General features: G+C 38.1%; 1 protein-coding gene across 8 annotated transcripts in view; it reads right to left on the reverse strand.

Annotated features, from left to right (window-relative positions):
* The window catches only part of LOC127420852 (NACHT, LRR and PYD domains-containing protein 12-like), a 135924-nt gene that overhangs the window by 65039 nt on the left and 46052 nt on the right, over window positions 1–24833 (reverse strand). For 6 of the 8 annotated variants that reach the window (XM_051663419.1, XM_051663421.1, XM_051663420.1 and 3 more), the window contains exon 14: window positions 4940–5084. The exons of the other annotated variants lie outside the window; for them this stretch is intronic. In XM_051663419.1, coding sequence (XP_051519379.1) covers window positions 4940–5084 — 145 coding nt within the window. The remainder of the gene's footprint in view (window positions 1–4939; window positions 5085–24833) is intronic. 8 annotated transcript variants of the gene reach the window in all.

Genomic DNA, 24833 nt, shown 5'->3' on the forward strand with positions numbered 1-24833 from the left:
TTAGGACCCACATAGAAATACCTGGCAGTAGCTTCCACGCTGCCAGGTTCTCTGAAATGGATACCAACTTTGATACTTCCCGTTGAGGGGATGTTGGATGTTCCGTGTCCTGGGCAACATCAGGAAGCATCGGAACACTCAACATTTCGCTGGAAACCGCTGCCCCCCGGACACCAGAGGTGGTGGGGATGGAGAGGTTTCGTGGGGGTGTCGGGAAGGAGCGGGTAGATGTTTTGCGCACACCGTCCCGAGGGGGGCTACCCCCACAATGCTGGGTGCAAGATCGTCAGAACTTCTTTTTGGAAATAATGGTCCTGAGGTCTTGCTTTGGAGGCTGCTGAGGGTGATGAGCCGGTCCCCAATCTTTACAAGGGGGAGCGCGACTCGCCACACTTTGTTTTTGAGCCTCTGACCAAAGCAGCCATTGAACGGCCGATAGCGTGAGCCTTCTGCTTGGTTGCACATAGAGATAAATCTGTGGCTCGACGAGGCTCTGAAAATGCTTCCTCATCGATTGTACTACCCGCACTCAGGTCCTTCAACAGATCAGCCTGGTATGCCTGTAACACCGCCATGGTGTGTAGTGCAGCACCAGCCTGACCTGTTGCTTGATAAGTGTTTTCCCCACAAGCATTGAGGTGGTTCTACATGGCTTTGTGGGGAGAGTTGGTCTTTTTAATGATGATGTCGAACCAAGCGAGAGATAGCCCGCGAGCGTCTCTTCTACCTGTGGCATCATCATATACCCCCATGCCTTAGCACCCACGATAGTCGAATATGTCGACATCGAAGGCACAAAGATACGAGAAGTATAAGGTTTCCCCCATGAACGAGTTAACTCGTCATGGAGATCTTCTTGATTTTGTGTTCCCTTCCCCTGGCCACCAGACAGAAATATATCTTCTAGTTTCGATTGTTTGGGGGTCTCTTGTTCTAGCTGTAATCAGGCCACCGCATGAGTAACCGCCTCGAGTAATTCCTCAACCGTTTTGTCATCACATGAGGAACATTCAGAGTTAGACAACTCAAAGTCCGCAGACCCAAGAGATTCATCGTCCCCCTCATGGACCGAAGAGGCGCCGGGGCACGCTTTGAGATCACGCAAGGGACAAACTGGATCTGGAGAGAGAGCAAGGGACAGACCCGTCTCTCACTCCTCAGCCAGAGGGGCTCTGCCCAAGGAAGGTGCAGTTTGCCAACAGGGAAACGAACTAGCGGAAGATATATATCGCATGGGGTTAGCCTTACAGGGAACCGCCACATGCGGAGCACCTACCCCAGAACAGGACTCTTAGTTAGCACGTGTACTGGGCCGGCAGCGAGTCTCTCCAAAAACTCGACTGCCACAGGGCTCGGAAGAAGTCAACCAGGGAACAAAGTTTGTGAACACTACTGGGAATTAATGGCGCCTGTCTTCAGCTCAAAAGGAGGTGGAAGGCGTTATGCACAAGCAATACACCCGACTGGCTATCCCGGGCTTATCCGCTTGTATTGTGTGCCACTACCTGGGATGAAACCGGTTCCACCCGGAGGTTGTAGAACCTTGCAAAGGTGTTGGGTGTTGCCCAGCCTGCTGCTCTGCAAATGTCTGTTGGAGAGGCACCCCTGGCCAGGGCCCAGGAGGCCACTGCACCCCTGGTAGAATGGGCTCGTAGCCCTACAGGGGGCGGCATGTCCTGGGCATGATATGCTATAGTTATGGCGTCAATGAGCCAGTGGGCGTTCCTCTGCTTGGAGACAGCGCTTCCTTTCCGCTGTGCACCAAAGCAGACAAAGAGCTGCTCAGAGATCCTAAAGCTCTGCGTGCGATCCAAATAGATGCATAAAGCGCACACCGGACAGAGCAACGACAGGGCTGGGTCTGCCTCCTCCTGGGGCAGCGCTTGCAGGTTCACCAACTGGTCCCTAAAAGGGGTCGTGGGAACCTTGGGCACATAGCCCATTCGGGGTCTCAGGATCACATGAGAGTAGCCCGGACCGAACTCCAGGCACATTTTGCTGACAGAGAACACTTGCATGTCTCCTACCCTCTTGATGGAAGTGAGTGTAGTCAGGAGGGCAGTCTTCAAGGAGAGTGCCTTAAGCTCGGTTGACTGCAAAGGCACAAAGGGGGCTCTCTGTAGACCCTGGAGAACTACAGAGAGGTCCAATGAGGGAACGAGGCGCGGTCTGGGGGGATTCAGCCTCTTGGTGCCTCTTAGGAACCTGATGATCAGGTCGTGCTTCCCTAAGGACTTACCGTCGACTGCATTGTGGTGTGCTGCTATGGCGGCAACGTACACCTTCAAGGTGGAAGGGGACAGCCTCCCTTCCAACCTCTCCCTCAGGAAGGAAAGCACTGATCCGACTGCACATTTCTGGGGGAGAGGTTGGAAGGGAGGCTTAGTGAACAGACGCCACTTAAAGGCATACAGGCGCCTCGTAGAGGGGGCCCTAGCCTGAGTGATTGTGTCTACCACCGCAGGTCTTCCGTGTCCCTTCCAGGGGCCAGACATGGAGATTCCAGATGTCTGATCGCAGGTGCCAGATGGTGCCCCATCATTGAGAAAGAAGGTCCTTTCTCAGGGGAATTCACCGGGGGGGGGGGTTGTTGTGAGGAGCGTGAGGTCCGAGAACCATGTCTGGGCCAGTAGGGTGCTACCAGGATGACCTGCACAGGGTCTGTGCAAGTAGGCTCACTGGGGGAAACGCATATTTGTGCATGCCAGGGGGCCAGCTGTGTGCCAGCATGTTTATGCCGAGGGGGGCATACCAGAGTGGGCAGTGGGGAGGATTCTTGGGAGGAGAGCAGGTGCACCTGTGCCTGTCCGAATCGAGTCTCCACTCTCCCCTGAGGGTAACCTGTTGTGACAGTGCGTCCGCTGTAGTGTTGAGGTTGCCCGGGATGTAAGTGGCTCGCAGCGACTTGAAGTGCTGCTGACTCCAGAGGAGGAGACGGCGGGCGAGTTGTGACATACAACGAGAGCACAGACTGCCTTGGCGGTTGACATATGCTACTGTTGCCGTGTCGTCTGTCTGAACTAACATATGCTTACCCTGGATCAATGGCCGAAACCTCAGCAGGGTGAGCAGAAATGCCAACAACTCGAGGCAGTTGATGTGCCAATGCAGTCGCGGGCCCGTCCACAAACCGGCGGCTGTGTGCCTGTTGCAAACAGCGCCCCAGCCCGTTTTGTAGGCGTCCGTCATGACCACGACGCACCTGGAGACCAGTTCTACGGGAACACCTGCCCGTAGAAATGAAAGGTCGGTCCAAGGGCTGAAAAGACGGTGACAGACCAGCGTGATGACCACATGATGTGTCCCGCGGCGCCATGCCCATCTCTGGACTCGAGTCTGAAGCCAGTGCTGAAGCAGTCTCATATGCATCAACCCGAGCGGGGTGGCCACCGCTGAGGATGCCATATGCCCCAGGAGCCTCTGAAAATGTTTCAGTGGAACCGTTGTTTTCTGTTTGAACGCCTTCAAACAGACCAACACTGACTGGGCGCGCTCGTTCGTGAGGCGTGCTGTCAAAGAGACTGAGTCCAACTCCAAACCGAGAAAAGAGATGCTCTGAACCGGGAGGAGCTTGTTCTTTTCCCAGTTGACCCGAAGCCCTAGTCGGCTGAGGTGTGAGAGCACCAAGTCCCTGTGTGCGCACAACATGTCCCGAGAGTGAGCTAAGATTAGCCAGTCATCGAGATAGTTGAGAATGTGAATGCCCACCTCCCTTAGCAGGGCAAGGGCTGCCTCTGCAACCTTCTTGGAGATGCGAGGAGACAGGGACAGGCTGAAAGGGAGGACCTTGAACTGATATGCCTGACCCTCAATTGCAAACCGCAGGAAGGGTCTGTGTCGAGGAAGTATCGAAACATGGAAATACGTGTCCTTCAGGTCTACCGCCGCAAACCAATCCTGTGAACCAAAGCCCGGTTCAGTACTCGCAGGTCAAAGATTGGCCGCAACCCACTGCCTTTTTTCAGTACGATGAAGTAGGGGCTGTAAAACCCCTTCTTCATCTCAGCCGGAGGGACAGGTTCCATCGCGCCCTTACGTAGGCAGGTAGCAATCTTCGAGCAAGGTAGCAGCATTTTCGTCCTTCACCAAGGTGAAGTGGACTTGAAGGAGAGCCATGGCGTGCAGGGCAGAGGCGGCTTGTCCAGGGCGGAGGCGACTGTAGGCCTTGGCCGTCAGAGACGACGTAAACCTACAGGCTTCGGATGGGGGCTTTGGGCACCTGCACCAGGTGGCGGCGCTCTGCGGGCATAGGTGCACCGCGAGCGCCTTTATCCACCAGGGGATTGCCGAATAGCCATTGGCCTTTTATCAAAGACCAGAGGTGTCTTGGGCTCCCAAGAGTGACCCCTAGTGTCACTACATCAACACAACGTTGAGTGAGTGACAGATAGGGAACAAAACTGGTGTGTGTCCGATTCAGCCATAGGATGTAAGCATGGAAACACACACCGTTTGCTTTGTTGATCACTAAATTTTTCTTTCTTTTGTCTTTTCCACACTCAAATGACAGAGAAAGAGAAAGTTTTCTGCACATTGCCTGACAAATCTAACTCCTTTCAGAAGAAAAATATAGAGCTGAGAAGCTGTGGAAGCACAAACACATCACAGAGTGGTCTGAAGACAAAAGACCTGATGATGCACCTGTGGCACATCTATTTATAGCCCCTGGTACTGGCGCATTCTGATGATGTCACCAACAGAGGCTATAAAGGTTCTAATCAATTTCATTGATGTGTTGCACACATATTCACAGCTGGTCACTTCTAAAGACGTTCCCATAAGCGCTTAATCAAGCGCAGCATTAAGTGTAGCTTTTGACAGGGAACTCTGTTTTCAAATTTTTTTTTTTTTTTTGGTTTAAATTTCTTTATTGTTAAATCATTATTATTTACTACAGAAGGAGAATGAAGGAGGATTTGAGAGTTTTGTGAAATCTTACCTCAGTATCTCCAGTTTACAGTGAGGATTCTTCAGTACATCAGAGAGCAGCTTCACTCCAGAATCTCTTAGATTATTCCATGACAGATTCAGTTCTTTAAGGTGTGAGGGGTTTGATCTCAGAGCTGAAGTCAGAGCAGCACAACCTTCATCTGTGACATCCCAATAACTCAACCTGCAGAGAACAATGACACACTCTTCACTCTCTCAGTTCACAACACACACATCAGCTGAACAGGAGAATATTACCATTTCTGTGTCCATTTAATATTTTTTTCAAATTGATGTGTGTTTGTGTTTCAAATGTGTAAAGAAACACATCAATTCAATATGATACAAAAAAACTAAATATAAATCTAGCTAATACTTAACCATCGTTACTGACTATGAAAAAGATTTAATTCTATCAAAACAAAGGTGAATAAAGACAGCTTTTGTAATATCAGACACAAAATAAATTGTTTTATATTTTTCCAGATCTTAATGATTTTGTTTTCTTCATAATTCTTCATTTTAGCTAATGTGGTTTATTTAAATACTGTAAATGAATCAATTGTGACTTTTCTGTCTGGTTTCTCTGTTCTCTGATTCTGGTTCTTGATTTAGATTTGTTTGTTTCTCTACTGAACTTCTGGACTTCTCTGATCTTATGATCGTTTATTGGATGATGTTTTTTGGATTTACATTTTGACTAGATCAGTTTCTATAGTATTTCCTAATAACACGTGACACATAGTTCACACATAACTCTATATTATTGTAAGAATTGTTGCAGTTATGCACTATTTAAAAATATTTCTGTCAAAATATCAGATCATGTAATTCTGAGATGATCTTAAGTATCTTCGGTTTGATCTCAGATCTGAAGTCAGAGCAGCACAACCTTCATCTGAGACATCACAATCACTCAAGCTGCAGTAAGATAAAAAAAGACGAGATATGAACTGACACCAGCTGCAATTAAAAACATAATCTTACAGACAGTAAAAACCTACAAATAAACAAACTAGGGATGTGATGCTATGTACATTTTCATAACATGATAATTGCTGAAGCATTTATCACAGTACATGGTATTATCATGGTATTGCATTGAATTACAAAACGGGTTGAAACATAAACTTTATTGTTTTTCTTAATTACAAGATTTAATTACTTGTTTTGTACTTTTTAAATTAAACAATCACAAAGAAAGTAACTTTGCAAAGATCAGACCATAAAAGATTCAAAGAGACATTGTGGTATTCAAAAGTCCAAAACTTCTATTTTTAATTTATCTAATTTATTACAGTTTATTTTCATCGCATATGAACAAGTAACAATAATGGTGACATTTTGATGGAAAAGTGCAATTGGAAAAGAAACTTTCCAAGTATTTGGTATGTCTTCTTATTACTGTAAGATTTGGGAATGTTGATTTATTGATGGAAATGCTACAGTGCATTCAGAAAAATCTAAACAATTTAATTATTAGGTTATCTAGAAATTTTCACAGTATTTTGAAGTGCTCATTTGAAGTCGTATATCTTATTATTGAATATCGGCAAATGTCTAAAACAAACATTAGTGGACAAAATAGCCCAAATCTTAAGCCGCCTTTTCACTGTCTCTGACATTCATGTCTGACATTCGTATCCCCCTAGTGGCAGTCATGATAAACTTTCAGTTTGCTCGCAATGGCTTTTAGTAAAAGGGAGAATCAACATGTTCCGTCAACTTTAAAAACATCAGAAAAATAAATTGCCCATGACCATAGAGGATGTCATTACAGAAGCCTGTTATGAAGTATTGTTGAAAGCAGTTTGCTGCAGTTTTTGAGGATTGTGTCCACTCATTAAAAATAAATTGCATCACTTTTTCAGAACAGTTATACTTCCCTCTCACTTCAGCTGCTGTATGTCTGTCTGTCCATGAGTTTCCTCACCTGCTAGTGACCAGGTGACACACACACTTTTGGGGACTCCCAGAATGCATGCCATGTTGAAAATACAGTCATTACAGAGGAACAATGTTAAATGCAATTCACTCATGATATTCCTTCAAAATGCTGCTTCTTGATTTCTTTGAACCTTTCAGTAATTCTCTCATGTTTCACCTCTACTCATGTCTCTTCAGTGGCTTCTGGTTCCTATTAGAATCTAATTGAAGACACTGTTCTGATCTGAAGACACTGTTGTCAGTCCTGACCCCCTAATACATTCAATTCTTAATCAAGCCATTAGACCATGACCAGACCTCTATGATCTCAAAAGAACCTCATAAAAAAACTCTTTGGTTTAAGTGTAGTAAGCACTGTGCATGTTCAGCTACCTGTCCTGATCAGTGACATTAGTGATTTCCTCCCTTTGTTGCCTAAATGTGATGATGTTTTAACAATGTTGTGATTATTGTGAGTGTTACTTACTGAACTGATCTGGATTCTTTAATCACAGGCAGCAGATACTGAAGAACTTCATCTGCTTTATTATGTGCTCCAATAAACTGTTTCAGATCAAACACATCCATCTTCTGCTCTGAGGTCAACAACACAAACACTACAGCTGACCACTGTGAAGAGGAGAGTTTTGTCTCTCTTATTTTTCCAGATTTCAGATAATCTTGGATCTCCTTCACAAGTGAATCATCACCCAGTTCATTCAGACAGTGAAACAGATTGATGGATTTCTCTGGAGAGTGATTCTCACTGATCTTCTGCTTGATGTACTTCACTGTTTCTTCTTTGTTGTAGGAGCAGCTTCCTGTCTGTATCAGTAGTTCTTGTAAGAGAGTGTGATTAGACTCCAATGAGAGACCCAGAAAGAAACGAAGGAAAAGGTCCAGATGTCCATTCTTACTCTGTAAAGTCTCATTCACAGCTGTCTGATGCAGGTCAAACATAGAAATTTGTTTTGATGGATTCTGTTTCATCAACTTTAAAACTTTAGAGAACAGTCTTTGTTTGGTGATTTGATCAAACATATGTATGTTATTGTTTGTAAAGGAGAGGTGTATATATAGAGCTGCTAGATGTTCCTGAATGCTCAGATGAACAAAGCAGAACACTTTCCCCTGATACAACCCAAACTCCTCTCTGAAGATCTGAGTGCACAATCCTGAGTACACTGATGCTTCTGTCACATCAATGTCACACTCTCTCAGGTCTTCCTCATAGAAGATCAGATTGCCTTTCACAAGCTGCTCAAAAGCCAGTCTCCCCAGTTTGAGGATCATGTCTCTGTCTTTATTTTTCTTCTCATAGTCCTTCTCATGTTTGATGTTTGTCTGAATGATCAGGAAGTGTGTGTACATTTGAGTGAGAGTCTTGGGGATCTCTCCTGTCTCTGATTCACTCAACATTCTCTCTAGAACAGTGGCTGAAATCCAGCAGAACACTGGGATGTGACACATGATGAAGAGGCTCCTTGATGACTTCAGGTGTGTGATGATTCTATTGGCCAGACTCTGATCTCTGATTCTCTTCCTGAAGTATTCCTCCTTCTGTGGGTCACTGAATCCTCGTACCTCCGTCACTCGATCAACACACTCAGAGGGGATGAGATCAGCTGCTGCTGGTCTGGAGGTGATCCAGATGAGAGCAGAGGGAAGCAGATTCCCCTTGATGAGGTTTGTCAGCAGCACATCCACTGAGGCTGATTTAGTGACATCACACAATCTCACATTGCTCTGAAAATCAAGAGACAGACGACACTCATCCAGACCATCAAAGATGAAGAAAACTTTAAATTCATCTCTGGATATTTCCATTTCTTTTGTTTCACTGAAAAAAACCTGAAGCAGATCTGAAAGACTGAGTTTTTTGTCCTTCATCAAATTGAGTTCTCTGAAAGGAAGTGGAAATATGAGATGGACGTCCTGATTGGCTTTCCCTTCAGCCCAGTCCAGAATGAACTTCTGTACAGAGACTGTTTTTCCAATGCCAGCGACTCCCTTTGTCAGCACAGTTCTGATGGGTTTGTCTTGTCCAGGTAAAGGTTTGAAGATGTCATTGCATTTGATTGGTGTGTCCTCTGTTGCTGCTCTTCTGGATTGTGTCTCAATCTGTCTCACCTCATGTTCATTATTGATCTCTCCTCTTTCACTCTCTGTGATGTAGAGCTCTGTGTAGATCTCATTCAGGAGTGTTGGGTTTCCCTGCTTTGCTGTTCCCTCACACAAACACTGAAACTTCTTCAGCAGATTGGATTTGAATGTGCTTTGAACTTCAACATGTTGCGAGTGACTGTAAGATTGAAATCAGAGTTAATTTTTACAGTTTTTTGTTGTTATCATTTTAGTCTTTTGACAAATATGTCCTTTAAAATAAATGTATATTTCATCATGTCATTTTCATCATTTTAAGTGTTTCTCAGATCTAAAATGGCATAAAATTTTAGTCAATGAAAACAAATTATATTTTAGTTGACGATAATGTGCAAAATGACAAAAAAACGTGTCAAACTGGAACAGACCAAATTTTAAACAAATATTCATAAACATGTATCAAACATATAAAAGACAGACTACATACAAAATACTGAACAACTGTCCTTGTTGTAAAAACCTGAACTCCTGAAATAATATACTCAAGTATAAGCTACTCTTTAGAAGTTAGTCTGCTGTTTTATGAATTCTTCAAACTTTAGAGACTGATATTAATGTTTTGTATTTAGCCAGTTTAGGATATTGCATTGCGTGTATAGTGTGTTTTTTACGGAAACAGCGCATTCACAACGCAAGTTACACGTATTATGACCAGACGCGTAACTTAGTTCAAGTTCACCTGTTCATTCGGTTCATTGTCTGTGCAGATGTAAGTAATAATATTACACAGATGTTGTGCATATAGTGATTAATTTCATGTATAAATATGATGTGTTTGTGTGAAGTAATTAACCTATATTAATGCTGTTCATTTTCCCAGAATTCATTGCGTTCAACCTGCGCAGCTCAAGTGGGGAAATTCAGGGTATGAAATTAACTTATTTGCCCACCAGCCACAGTGGATGATGAATGCCCAATTTTTTCCAGCCACTTTGATTTTTCAGATACACTGTATATACAATTTTAATACCATATTATTATTATTTTTATCATAATGATAATTTTGCAACACACAAACAGAGGCTAAAGAGTAGACAAGCACAGAAGAGAAACTTCTTGTTCAAGCACTATTTCTGAGGCTGTACTGAATTATGAAGACACACATGACAATTCACCTAATGTTGTTGCATGTCATTTGCTATGAACTGTATGGTAACTTATAAAGCCTGTAAAACGTGAACTGCTCCGTGGAAATAAAAGTGAACTAAACTCAGAGCACCTCCTGAGATGGACTGAGATCATTTGCAGTATTCTCATAGATGACACTATGCAGGTCGTCCCAGGGCTCATCAGCCACAGTAGTGGGTAGATGAGCAAAAGTACCCACCACTGCACATGAAAAACCCACAAATCCTGATTGGATTAAATGAATTCATATCTAAAACATCTGTTTACTGAAGAAGATTTATCTAGATGTTTCTTTTTCTGTTTATCTTGCACTAACATGACAGAATGTTGACATCATTCTCACGTGTATTTATGTAGTAATATGAAAATAAAACCAAGAAACACTTTTATTTTACCTGAAACATGTGTTTTCATTACAGTGTGTTGGTACATTCATAGACTGATCTCTCTTCTCGAGCACACAGGTTTGTTCTTGTACGTCTGATCTGGGCAGCAGTACGGGCCTTAATCAGACAATGAAGAGAATCAGACACAAACAGACACTGAAATTAATATTAGGTATTGAACTGAGTGATGTGATCTTGCTGGCCTTATGAAAAAAACAAAAAACACACAACACAAATGTCGACAAATAGAGATGATCTACAGTTAATTAAAGGGGTAGTTCACCCAAAAATTTTAATTCTCTCATCATTTGCTCATCCTCATGCCATCCCAGATGTGTATGACTTTCTTTCTTCTGCAGAACACAAATTAAGATTTTTAGAAGAATATCTCAGCTCTGTAGGTTCATACAATGCAAGTGAATGGTGATCAGACATTTGTAGCACCAAAAATCACATAAAGGAAACATAAAAGTAATCCATATGATTTCAGTGGTTAAATCCACATCTTTAGGAGCAATACAATATGTGTGGGTGAGAAACAGATCAAAATTTAAGTCCTTTTCACTCTAAATTCATTTTCAGAAGTGAAAGTGAAACTAAACAGGCACCACATGTGACTTTAAGATGTAAAAGTGAAAGAGGAGATTTAGCGTAAAAAGGACTTACATTTTGAGGGCGAAAAAATTTTAGGTGAACTATCCCTTTAAGCCAGTGTGATATTACTTGTGTTTCACTGTTTGTCAGTCTACAGTATGTGACTCCAGTAGTCATCAACACACATTCCCTTTAAACTAATTACACAAGGAGATAAGGAACAATCTCAGAAATGAATCATACAAACATGTAAAACACAGAGTGAAAAGTATAAAATACACTCAAAAATTAACTTCCACTATCATCAGGTTTTCTGAATATTCCCTTGATAATATTACCAGAGACTATTTAGCAGAAACGGGTCGCTTCTATTAAATTTAATGGTAGTGATGTTTTATTCGTGAATGAATCGGTCTTGGTGAATGAATCTTTTAAGTGAACAAATTGTTCTTGTTCACCTCCATACACTGACTCATATTTTTAGTTCACTGATGTCTCTCCCTTTCGAAGCCAATGAGTTCTACTGTTTTCATGCCTGTAAAGACTGACTATAGCACGAGCCAATAGCATTCGAGTGCACACTGTGAAGGAGCATTTCATTAGCTTGACCCGCTGAAAGAATATGCCCCGTCACTGAACAAGTCAGTCATTTGAGTAGAGTTGGGGTACTCGAGTTTGTACTCAGAGTCACAAGTCCAATTTTAATGGACTTGGACTTGTCACGGACTCGGATACATTTTTACTCAGACTTGACTCAGACTCGAGTCTTTAGAACTCAGAGTCCAGCTGAGTCCATGGGATTTGTGATGCAGTGACAAACAAACAAGTAAACCGAAACCCACTTCAGCCCGCCCCCAAAGTTGTCTGTGTGGGTGCCTCGTGCCACAATCTCTGTGTGTGTTACCTGTAAAGTTGGCACTTGCGTTTCAATGGCAAAAAAGTCAGAAAATACAATGAAGAACACAAGTGAGGGGAGAAGTCTCTATTCACCTATTATCCATACTAAATATAATGTGAAAAGAACAACATGTCAGCTCAAGGAGAGTTTGTCATAAACATTTTTTATCTTGACATTAGGGAAGTACTGGACACAGCAGGAGGACTGAAAAGTGTGAAGTGTAGGAGAATAAAAATACATTTATAATTGTATCTGATCTTTTCTGTTTTTATTTAATGTTTAACTTTATGGGCATTATTAAATGTTTTAATATTGCCATTTATTCAATGTATTTACTTAATTACATTACATGTATTTCACACATAATTTTAGATAAAACTAAATTGAATAGACGAATTGACAATGAAGTAGAAAAAATACTTATACATATAGATCTTTCTTTCTAAATAGATAGATAGATAGATAGATAGACTCAAAAATAATTTAAAGATTTACATATTTCAGTCAAATTGAATTGAGTACTGTTTTAAAATTTCGGAAGGAAATTGGTACTTTACTTCACCAAAGTGGCATTCAACTGATCACAAAGTATAGTCAGGACATTACTGATGTAAAAAACAGCACCATCACTATTTGAAAGAAGTCATTTTTGATCAAATCTAGACAGGCCCCATTTCCAGCAGCCATCACTCCAACACTTTATCCTTGAGTAATCATGCTAAATTGATCATTTGATACTAGAAAATCACTTGCCATTATATCAAACAGCTGAAAGCTATTTGGTTCATTTAATGAAGCTTAACATTGTCTTTGTGTATGTTTTTGAGTTGCCACAGTATGCAATAGACTGGCATGTCTTAAGGTCAATATTAGGTCAAAAATGGCAAAAAAAAGAAACAGCTTTCTCTAGAAACTCGTCAGTCAGTCATTGTTTTGAGGAATGAAGGCTATACAATGCTTGAAATTGCCAAAAAACTGAAGATTTCATACAAAGGTGTACACTACAGTCTTCAAAGACAAAGGACAACTGGCTCTAACAAGGACAGAAAAAGATGTGGAAGACCAGATGTACAACTAAACAAGAGGATAAGTACATCAGAGTCTCTAGTTTGAGAAATAGACACCTCACATGTCCTCAGCTGACAGCTTCATTGAATTCTACCCGCTCAACACCAGTTTCATGTACAACAGTAAAGAGAAGACTCAGGGGTGCAGGCCTTATGGGAAGAATTGCAAAGAAAAAGACACTTTTGAAACAGAAAAACAAAAAGAAAAGGTTCGAGTGGGCAAAGAAACACAGACATTGGACAACAGATAATTGGAAAAGAGTGTTATGGATCTTAACCCCATTGAGCTTTTGTGGGATCAGCTAGACTGTAAGGTGCGTGAGAAGTGCCCGACAAGACAGCCACATCTATGGCAAGTGCTACAGGAAGTGTGGGGTGAAATGTCACCCGAGTATCTGGACAAACTGACAGCTAGAATAACAAGGATCTGCAAAGCTGTCATTACTGCACGTGAAGGATTTTTTGATGAGGACTCTTTGAAGTAATTCAAGAAGATCTGAATAATTTTTTTTATTTTTTTTCAAATTGTAATAGTAATATTTCATGTTATTAATGTCCTGACTATATACTGTGGTCAGTTGAATGCCACTTTGGTGAATAAAAGTACCAATTTCTTTCCATAAGAGCAAAATCTGTACATTATTCCAAACTTCTGGCCGCCATTGTTTATATTATATGTCACACGAGAACTTGCAATGTTTAGCACTAACATCAACATAAGTTCTCACATAAACACTCGAGCCGCTGTGAACAAACATCTCTCACAGCACTCATGAATGCACAATAGACGTCAAGATTTACAGTAAAAAATAACAAATTTATACTTTTGTCCGCTTTAAAGTGAGGCACTCTCCACGGCCATTGTATTAACAAGACCACTCACCATATTCTTTAAAACATCTTCTGCATGAGGGTGAGTGAATTATGACACAATTTTCCTTTAAGTGAACTGAGAAATCCTGAACCTGCAGTGAGTGTTTTATTTGCATCAAATGTCTTAAAAAAGGAAACATCTTTTCTCATATGGGTTTTCTTACAGTTTTTTTTACAATCATTTACACACTGTCTCCAAACTGAGATCATATTTTCTAAACTCTTCATACAGTTGTCTTTTTCAGCCTTCAGCTTGACAGAGCAGTTCATCTCTCTTCCAAAATGCACAACAACCACCAAAACACTTCATACACATCTCAAAATCAACTTACTCTAACATAACAGAGCAAACATTCAAAGTCATTAAAACATTTGATCATTCAGAACACAATGACCTTCAAAACACTACATAATGGGAGCATTACAAGATCACTGGAAGTTTTTTTAAGTATCTTGTATTTTTTACAGAGACCAGAATTCCTTTATAAAACATAAACAGCCTCTTTATTGCGTTGTATGCAATGTAGTATGATACAGTACAAGAGGCATTTTTACTTTCAAATATGCCTTTACTGTTTTCTGCATATGGTATGCTCCAACATACAAAAAGAAAAAAAAAGAAAGAAAAATGAATCTTCAGTAACTCTGTATGTCCTGGTGATAAACCTGAAGAACAATCTCTTGTCATGTCTGATCCATCTCTGTCATGTTCACATGATATTACTGTACAGTATAAAGATGACCTCTTGTGAATAGATGCTAATGAAACTGTTACAGTAAAGCAATCAGCTGTAGAAGGACTAATTATTTTTATTATACTTGCCTATTTTGTTTTAGATTTAGTTTTTTTTAGGTTTTTTTTTACATTTATACAGAATTACTGAATCTCATTGCTCAAACCTCAACCTCATTGTGATCATTGATTCCATTTATTATGAAAGCGAAGACAAAGTGATCCACAGTTTAGTCCTCAGACACTGCTGTTGTGCTGACTATATTAAGAGTTTTGACAGTGTGTTCTCAGTATGGAGACATCTGTGAAAATGATTGTAAAAACTGTAACATTTAAATGATATTGCTGCATCTCTGTCTTGTATCCCCTTTAAACACTCTCTGATCTTATGTGGATTGTGTTCATAATATACAGTATTTCATTTTGCTGCCTTTGCATTTAAACTTCTGTGAGTCCTCTAAACATCATTATCAATTGTTAACAGCTGCCATCAACAGCTTTAAAGTATCTAATAATAACTCATACTGAGCAAGTATTTTATTGTGTGCATTATACAGACTCTTTGAGCATTTTGGGTGTTGCATAACATGCAGGGTTTTGAACAATGTTAATTACACAAGTAGATGTACATGGCAATAAGATTTACTCATCAATATTGTTCAAACTGTCACCATTTGTTTTAACAGTCATGATGTGTGAGCATTACGCAGTGATTTGAAACAAATGTACACATCACATGTACTGTATATATGCATGATAGTGGAATTTAATCAGTATTGTACCAATTGATAACATTTGTTTTAACTGTTATGTTATTTTTAACACTGGATTCTTTCTAATCGTCCCTCAGACTGTGGTGTACACGTTCATACTGTCAGTCAACATGAGAGTCCTCACCTCACATCAGCACAAGGGGCTCCTGAACTGAAGACAAGTGGACGATCCATTGATCCGTCACTCTTCATGGACACACAGCTGGGTTCAGGAGATTCTCCATGAATGACACTAAAACAGCAATTAAACACTGTTTTAAAAACTACAAACTCTCACAAAAACTCTTTTCCTCTCATAAGTTTCTCAGTTTTACTCTTCCCAATATTTCTCTCTTCTTCAAGGGAGGTAACATATTCTTTTCCAGTGTTTTCAGTGTAATTTTGTCATTGAAATCGAGATTTATTCTTTTTAGTAGCAGTGGTCACTTAGAGAAAATGACTTCATCTCATTTTACATTGAATTCTTTCCATCTTGAGAATATTTTTTGTTTAGGACAGTGAAAAGCAGCACACTGGAGATTGTAGTTTTCATGTAGTTTCTCTGCAAAGTTGTGTGCAAACAGTCCTAACATGAGGCTTCTGAAATACATGCTAACCAGCTGAACATTGCTGATTCTCACACACCTTGTATGTTTTATGGAAGGTGTCATGTTGCAGAACAACAATAAAAAAATAATAATGACTCAAATATATTCATGTATTCATTTTAAAAGGCAAATTGTCATGATTACACACAGTAACTGTTTGGTAATGTTTAATGCACAGTCCTAGTTCAACATTCAGTAATTTCACTTCTGCTTATTTGATGAAGATATATTTGAGCACATGACATTACACAGCAGATCTGATCTGAATGTCACCAAAGCTGGAAAGACTTTCAGTCTGCTACGACTGAAGAGGTTCAAATTTACATGCCAATAAATGCACAGAATTGATGTACACTATACAATGCAATGTGCTGCTTTCTGAAAAATTGTTTTCTCAAGAATAAAATGATCAAATTTACTTTTACAGGAGAAACATACACACAAATGACCTTTGACCCCAATCCTAAATAATGTACATTTTAGTTTGATGGTTTGTTATGATTTCATCTGAAGATAATTCTGTGTTTGTGTCTAAAAATGTACAGAGAAACACATTTGAGTTTCACTTTCTACATACGACTGACTGTACGAGTTTTTCCAGTTCTGTCTGTGACTGAATCAAACCGGTCTCACTGTCATCTTACTGTAGATCTCACTTTACCCTAAAGCTGTTTTCACATGTTTATACTTGAGATAATCCAGTCTGTTCTCATTTCTCCTCAGTGTTTTTATACTGTAGTGTTGTGCAGCATATCAGAAATACCTATCAGTGTATTTTATTAAACCATTGAAATCCTCTGACCTCTTGACCTTCCCTGTGTCTGTCTGTCCACTGAGATCCTTTGTGGAGTCCATGACATCATCTGAACAGTCCACTGAACACCTGTGAACAAACGGGACATCATCTATATTTGAGACGTGTTTATTTGTTCAATACTGACACATATTTGTTTTTACTTTGTACTCTAGAATATTCCATTAGAAATGAATCAATGAGGTTAAATTGCAGACTGTCAGCTTTTATGACATGTTAAACACCAGCATAAAGAGAAAACATCGGAAGACTCAACAGAAGAAAACAAAGCAACGTTTCAAGTCAATAGAAGAAATAACATTTCAGTGCCAAAGAAACTGAACACATACTGACAATTCAGATAAAAGAGCAAAAGTCTCAGTATCTGTTTGTTCTGCTGTGATTAATACTTAGATATCTGTTAGATGTCTTACTGTAGCTGATAGTTTTAAAGATGAATTAATGTTGTCTTGTGAGTTTTGGTTTGTTTTGCAGCAGTTCAGTACTCACCTGTCAAGAGCTGTTGATGTTCACTTCCTCTTTACTGACTAGAATATCACCTACAAAATACTTCACAATGAAGTTATTGATTGTTTCAGACAATTCAGTGAAGCAAAACTGTCGTACTTTTTCTCTGTTTCTCTCGTCATATAATTTCCTGCTCTTGTCACAAAATGGTTCCTGTTTGAATAGTTTCACTTTTACCTGTCACCTGAGGAGGAGGAGTCTGAAAAAAGACAAACAACATGTAAAGGTGCAGCATGTTTCATGCTCTTAAAGGGATAGTTGAGCCAAAATTACAAATCTGTCATAATTTTATCACCCTCGTGTTGTTCTAAATCCGTATGACTTTCTTCAGTGGAACACAAACAACCTTAGTCAACATTCACTTTCATTAATGGGGAAAAAGATTCAGTGACTGAGGCCAAACATCTCATTTTGTGTTCAACAATTTAAACTGGTTTGGTACAACATGAGGGTGAGTAAATTATGACAAATCTTTCATTTTGGCTGAACTATCCCTTTAAACTTATAAAATTGCAGTGATAATGTGTGAGATGTGTAAATTCAGCATCGGCTATTCCTTACAAACCTTCAAATGTGACAGTACCAATGTGTATCTGTGTGTGTAATTTATTTGACTGCATTACAGACATAAAATACTGTCACAGTTGAAGGTTTGTAAGGAATAGCAGATGCTGAATGTGTCATAAAATAAAGTCTAGTGTTTCCTGTTTGATTCAACAGTTTTCAGTTATTTATTGAAATATTTAACACCCAATGATTTTAAAAACATTAATATCTACATCACACTATGATGAACTAGAATGAATTGAGTAAACAGGTGAATATCTCCACAACATTCATATTAAATCATTGTCTCTTACACACATGGATCTCTTCAGTAACTCAATCACTTTGGCAGCTCACCACTTTTTTTCTCAGTAATTTCAGTGTCAGACCCAAAAGATCTCAACAAAACTGCAATCAAGTCTTTGTGACTGGATCTCTGACTGTGATGTGTCTTGAATTTACAACTCAACACTTGAGGATATCTGAGCAGGTGATGAAACACTACATTTACTTCAGATAAGAAACTTCAGCTAAAGTGTGTCATTTCTGCTCCACTAGTGTCACTAAACTGAATTGCAAAAATAAACTTGTTTACAAACTGTGTTTTTTAAACACTCGCCTCCGTCTACCATTGATCAAACAAACAGATAGTCCCGCCCTAAAGTCATTCCATTGGTTGAGCCGACGTAGTTGTTGTGTGGAGCTGGACGGGTCGCTCATTTAATTACAGTTACTTTTGATGTAATTGTGTTAAATACTTTATAGACTAAAGAACAATTCTATATAAAACTAGTGAATTTAAAATTGAATGTCTAATGTTAAAATGTATGTTTTCTAATTTAATGTTCATGAAAAATGTATTTGATTTTATATGATTTATTCGAAAGAATTAAAAGAACAGTTAATCTCATATGCGATCTGTCTCAGTTGCTCTCTCTCTCTATTTCAGTTCAGCTTTATTGGCATGACAGTTTTATAACAGTATTGCCAAAGCATTAAAGTTGTTTATATAGATTTTAAATAAACAATTAATTAAATAAATATAAAAATAAAAGATGCAATAATACAATAAGTAATAGTGACAAAAAGAAGAGTAAAACATGTAAATACTAATAAATATTATATAGGGGGAAAAAGACACAAAATGACTTAATTTCTTATATCTTATATACATTTTAACGGATTGCACACTGCAGAAATATATACAGGTAGGAGAAAACTCTCTGAACTAATACTGTAACAAAAACACCAGAAACAGTTTGTATTTATAAATGAAACTATTCATTCAAAAGATCTTTTCAACTTGGCCAGACATTGCCATCATCAAGATGCAACACCATTTACTGTATGACCTCAAAAAAGAAAAAGTGTCCACTTCTTTGAGTAGATGATATGAAGGGCATAAAGTAGCCCAAAACGTCAGTGCACTGACCCAAGCTGACAAAAGTCCCCAGCTCATTTTCAAGGACAATCAATACATCCAGTGGGTTGAAAGGCAACTTTCGCTCTTCCTGCTCCAAAGCATTGATGGCATCTGCTCCTTTCTGTGCTTGGTCAAGCTCCTCTTCCTAAATGCATAGAAATAATCTGTCAAAATGTATATTAACAGTTTCCATTGTATTTATTTGCACAATTAAATATCCTCAAAATCAATAATTACAGAGTAAAAAGAAAAGTGATCTTAAAGGGATAGATCACCCAAAAATTAAAATTCTCTCATTTACTCATCACCATGCCATCCCAGATGTGTAGGACTTTCTTCTGTTGAACACAAAGATTTTTAGAAGAATATCTCAGCTCTGTTGGTACATTCAATGCAAGTGAATGGTGGTCAAAAAGCACATTAAGGTGGCATAAACTAATCCATATGACTCCAGTGGTTGAATCCATGTCTTCAGAAGTGATATGATAAGTGTGGTTGAGAAACAGATCAATATTTAAGTATTTTTTTACTATCAATCTACACTTTCACTTTCATATTTGTCTTCTCTTGTTTTTGGGGATTCACATTCTTTGTGCATTTCACCACCTACTGGGCAGGGAGGAAAATTCATATTAAAAATGACTTAAATATTTATCTGTTTCTCACCCACACTTATCATTTCACTTCTGAAGACATGGATTAAACCACTGAAGTTGTATTCATATTTTTAATGCTACCTTTATGTGCTTTTTGTACTTTCAAAGTTCAGGTCACCATTCATTCTTCTAAAAATCTTCATTTGTGTTCAGCAGAAGAAAGTAAGTCATACACATCTGGGATGGCATGAGGGTGAGTAAACGATGAGAGAATTTTCATTTGAAGCACACAGCTATTCAGCCACTGTACCAAATGCATACATTTATATGAATGTCAGCGGATATGTTAAAATGTTGCTATATGAATATGAATAATGTCATCCAAATGTGTTTCTGACCTTTTTTTTTTCTTTTTTTTTTGCCTTGAAAATCTCTAATGACTCTTCTTTCAGTTATAGTTGTAGACCTGCCAAAAAAACAAAAAAAAAAGTACAATTGTAACTGACAAGATAAGCAACATGTATGGCTAGTTTACATTTAAGATTCATTCAAGAATATTTTCAACCACTGCAAACACTGCTACATATTGCAACAGTATTATACTTATAATGACTCTTTTTTTACAAACCAACTTACACGTGTTGATATCAGGGTGTCTCCTTGAGGCAAACCACAAATGATAATTCTCTCATCATTTATGCAGTCTTATGCCATGTCAAACTCATTTGACTTTCTTCAGGTGAACACAAAGATTTTTGATGGATATATGATGTGTATTTGTCCATATAATGGAAGTCAGTGAGGTTAAAAACTTTCAAGATCCATAAAGGCAGCATCAATGTAATCCATATGACTCGAGTGGAAATGTTGGTTTGTGTTCCACAGAAGACAGAAAGTCATATGAGTTTGAGAAGGCATAAGGGGTGAGAAGGCCAAATTACAAGAGAAATGGCATTTTTGGGTGAACTACTAAAATCATTTGATTAAGATGAAAAGTGAACATAAACCAACACTCAGCTAATGTAAGATGGCTTTTAAGACGAAGGGGTTCAATGAGACATTTGCACTGAAACATGTAGAAAAGTGATACCTGTTGGAGTTACCTGTTGCCTGCAGAGTTTCTGCACCTGAGCAGCGGTTGAAGATGAAGAGGATCTGCTGGTGAGCAAATGCGCAGTTTGTGTTTGTTCGACTGTGAAGATGTGCACATCTAATAAGCCTCATGCAGACAAACGTTTAATATACTGTAGATTTGCAAACGAAACGTAAGTTAAAAACTTCTTTAAGCGAATAGAAACTTGAACACACAGAAAATTGATTAAAATAAATAAATAAATAAATAAAAACCTCTACTGATTTCACACTATGTTTAAAGTAATTTACCTTTGAACTTTTTGGCAAAAACTCTGTGTTGTCCACTATGAGCTCTCCTCATCCAAAATGGAAGCCAGCCCCAAATAAATTTGCTTAAAATTCAGTCACATTCTGCATCACGTTGTTTCCCATGGTATCTTAAAAAATTAGGCTGGGTTTACTAAACTTCACTCAAAATAATGACAGTTTTTATTATTATGAGTACAGCATAATCTCAATATATTGTGTCACACATTTAGCATATAATTAAGGAAAGTTGACAGCATTACATTTTCAGTAAAATCTGTTTATTTAAATGAGCAATATTTGCTGAAGCAATCGTATTTTTCAGTGTACCCATGTATTTCAATCATGTCTGCAACTAGTGCATTCACAAGAATTCATCTTGTGGAATCTGTGATTTTTCCAGTCACTCTGTATTCCTGAAATATTTTCTCTCCTGCAGGCTTTTTATCCAAGATACTTTTGACAAGCTTAAAAACAAGAGTGAAAATGGTAAAATTATATTTTATCACTTGCCTAAAACTGCAATGTACCTCCTTAGCCTCTGGGAAATGTTCATCAACACGAGCTCTTTTAGGTGAGGAAGCATCACTGTCTGATGTGCATGTTTCTATAGATGATGCAGCTGAATGAAGTGACAGTGTATCGGGTCCACCTGAAGATGGAGGATGGGCAGGCAGGACAATCTAAAAAAATAATAAAAGCAACAATAATACAATAACTCAAATCTAATCCTGAATACAAGCTTAAGATATTTGAACAATGCTATTCTTTTATGATTTACAACTGAGAATATATTTAAACTACATTTAAACAGTTAATACATGAAATTATGTTTTCACAGTCTTGCTTACCTTATACAGTCACAGCATCAATGACAATCCATAGAGTGTCAGGATTTTGCTCTATAATGTCTGAAAAACTTCTACTTCTGTTCCTGTCTCATCTGCTAAATAAATGTTACGATCTGGGGGATGCCAAACTTTAGTTTGACTGAGAATGAACAGAAGAAATCCCATTATAAATCTCCCATAGTTTTCAAAGCATCAAATCAACCTCTAGTCTGCCAAAATGTGCACATGCTTTTTTTTAACATTTTATAAGTGTTACTTATTTAGGTGACAAACTTGCGGAAACCTACTGCAAGCATTTTAAAACTTTCGGCAAACTAGAGCTGCAATTAATGAACAATTAATCACAAATCTTTCATGAATAAGGAAAAACATTTGCTAAAAATCTCAATTTAAGTTCAATCTCAATATCTATAAAATGTTCATATTGAAACGCCCAACTGCAAACAGCTGATACATTAAAAAGTAAATATGACCAATTATTTCCCAGACAGTGATAATGACACATAACTGACTATCCTGAATAAGGGATTGATAACACGCTCCATTAAGATTTATATACTTCTTGTGATGTCGGCATTGTACTTTAAACAGCATATTGTGTTTATCTATTGCTATTTTTAGTCAAATCTTAATGTCAAGCTTGTGTATGATTGAGAAAAAAATGAGGCAGCTATATTAATTGAAAACGATGAGTCACACCTGGTTTATTATGAAAGAAACATTTCACACATCCGCTCACAGACACGGATTTCATAGTTGAAGTTAAATGATGGGATGCTTAATAAAGTTTCAACCTGAGCTGAGGTTCATTGAAGTACGTTCACTAGGATTTTAACACTGTAACTCTTTAGGGGCTTTCACCGAAATATTAACACCACAGAATTTGCTGTGTGTGGACTAACTATCCAGATAAACAAATCAGAATTGTTTTCTTCTTTTTTTCTTTTTACAACATCCTTCCTTGCCAACATGGAATCAGTAAATCTTTAAATAATAAAAGGATAGTAATCCTAGTAAGGTAGTCTCTTGCTTTCATAATCAAAATGTGTATGAACCTGATCTGAACTGGATTTTCCACTGACAACACAAACAGGACTGACAGATGAACTGTAAAAAATAAATGTATTTTTACAGAGAAAATACAGTTTAATTTAACAAGTGTGAAATTCCCCTAAAATACATTTATTCACACCAAATGTACATTTTCCCTGTTACTTAACTGATAATATGTGTTACTGATAAAAACAGGCATTCTCCTTTAAATGCATCATGTTTTTTTACATGTGAAAATGACATTTTAACCTGAGATGTCTGTAAAAATATGTCCATAAAAAAAGATTTCTTCCAGTGTAAATAAATGTATTTTTACAGAGAAAATACAGGATAATTGAACATTAACATTTTTTTAATAAAAGTGATAAATTCCAATGAAAATACATTTATTCACACCAAATTTACATTTTCAGCAAATATTGCTTATTAAAAAAAATGTTTTACTTATAAAGTTGTTTTGTACTTTATTTGTCGCTACATTTGCAACACAAGATATTAAGTTTATGCTGTATAATAATGAAGAAACGCAACAAATAATAATTTAGTGTCAACATTAATCTGTAAACTCCAAAGTAAAATACATTTTTGCTGCTCGTTCAGTTTACTTCATTAAAATGAAAGCAAACATAATTTCACTTGGTGAAAAACACTTACTGTAGAAATTTAGTATACAAGTTTACTTAATCCATTTATGTTGGGATTTTTATAACTGTAATTTAACATAAAAAGAACGCAAAAATGTTACTGTAAAAAAACTTTAACTGTTTAACAGGAAGTAACCTTAACATACAGTCAAAAATTATAATTAATAAGACAATACATGTAATTATACAGTAAAATATTGTAAAACTACCAAATAATTAATGGTAAAAATGTATATTATGTCTTATAAGAGATTACATGTACTTTTACGGTAAACTTTAGTTCAAATCATGGTGAAAAACAATAATTGGGCATTCCCAGAATTCCCTGCATGACCCATCACATTTCATTGTGTTTTATGGAAATAATTATGTTTCTTCTGATTTTTTATATCAGTTATGTACTATATTTTATGCAGTTTAGTTCATGTTTATTACACATGTGTTACCGGGATGGTGTTTTGTGTTTGTGTAACACTGTTCACTGTCTATGCATGTGTATTAATTTAATTATTGTTCCTGGAAAGGTCACTCATGATGAACTTTAAGTCACCATGTGGCCTTTTGTAGTTACAGTGTTTAACATTATAGACTAAAAATAAATAAATAAATAAAAAGCATAAAGTGTAAACTGATATTTGTAGCTCCAGAAGGCTCATATTTGAAGTTTTTAACATTTAATAATATGAACGGTTGTGAACTGTGAATTTACGATACTTTACCGAGGATTTTTTTCCCAGCATGCTTTGCATGAGACTTGATGGGGAGAGTAAATGTTAAAATTAAGAGCAATTTAATGTGTTTTGGTGCGAGATGAATAAAGGAGGAGATTTGTAAGTATTTAATGTTCTGTTATGTTGAGATTTAGAAGAGTTTCTGTAATGTTGGAGTTTTGGGGGTTTCAACTGTGGTGAAGAGTCCAGCTTGAGCTGAAAATCTGCTGAAATATAATGTTTCTGAGTCTT

This window comes from Myxocyprinus asiaticus, chromosome 30, assembly GCF_019703515.2.
Source record: "Myxocyprinus asiaticus isolate MX2 ecotype Aquarium Trade chromosome 30, UBuf_Myxa_2, whole genome shotgun sequence".
NCBI classification, from domain to species: Eukaryota; Metazoa; Chordata; class Actinopteri; order Cypriniformes; family Catostomidae; genus Myxocyprinus; species Myxocyprinus asiaticus.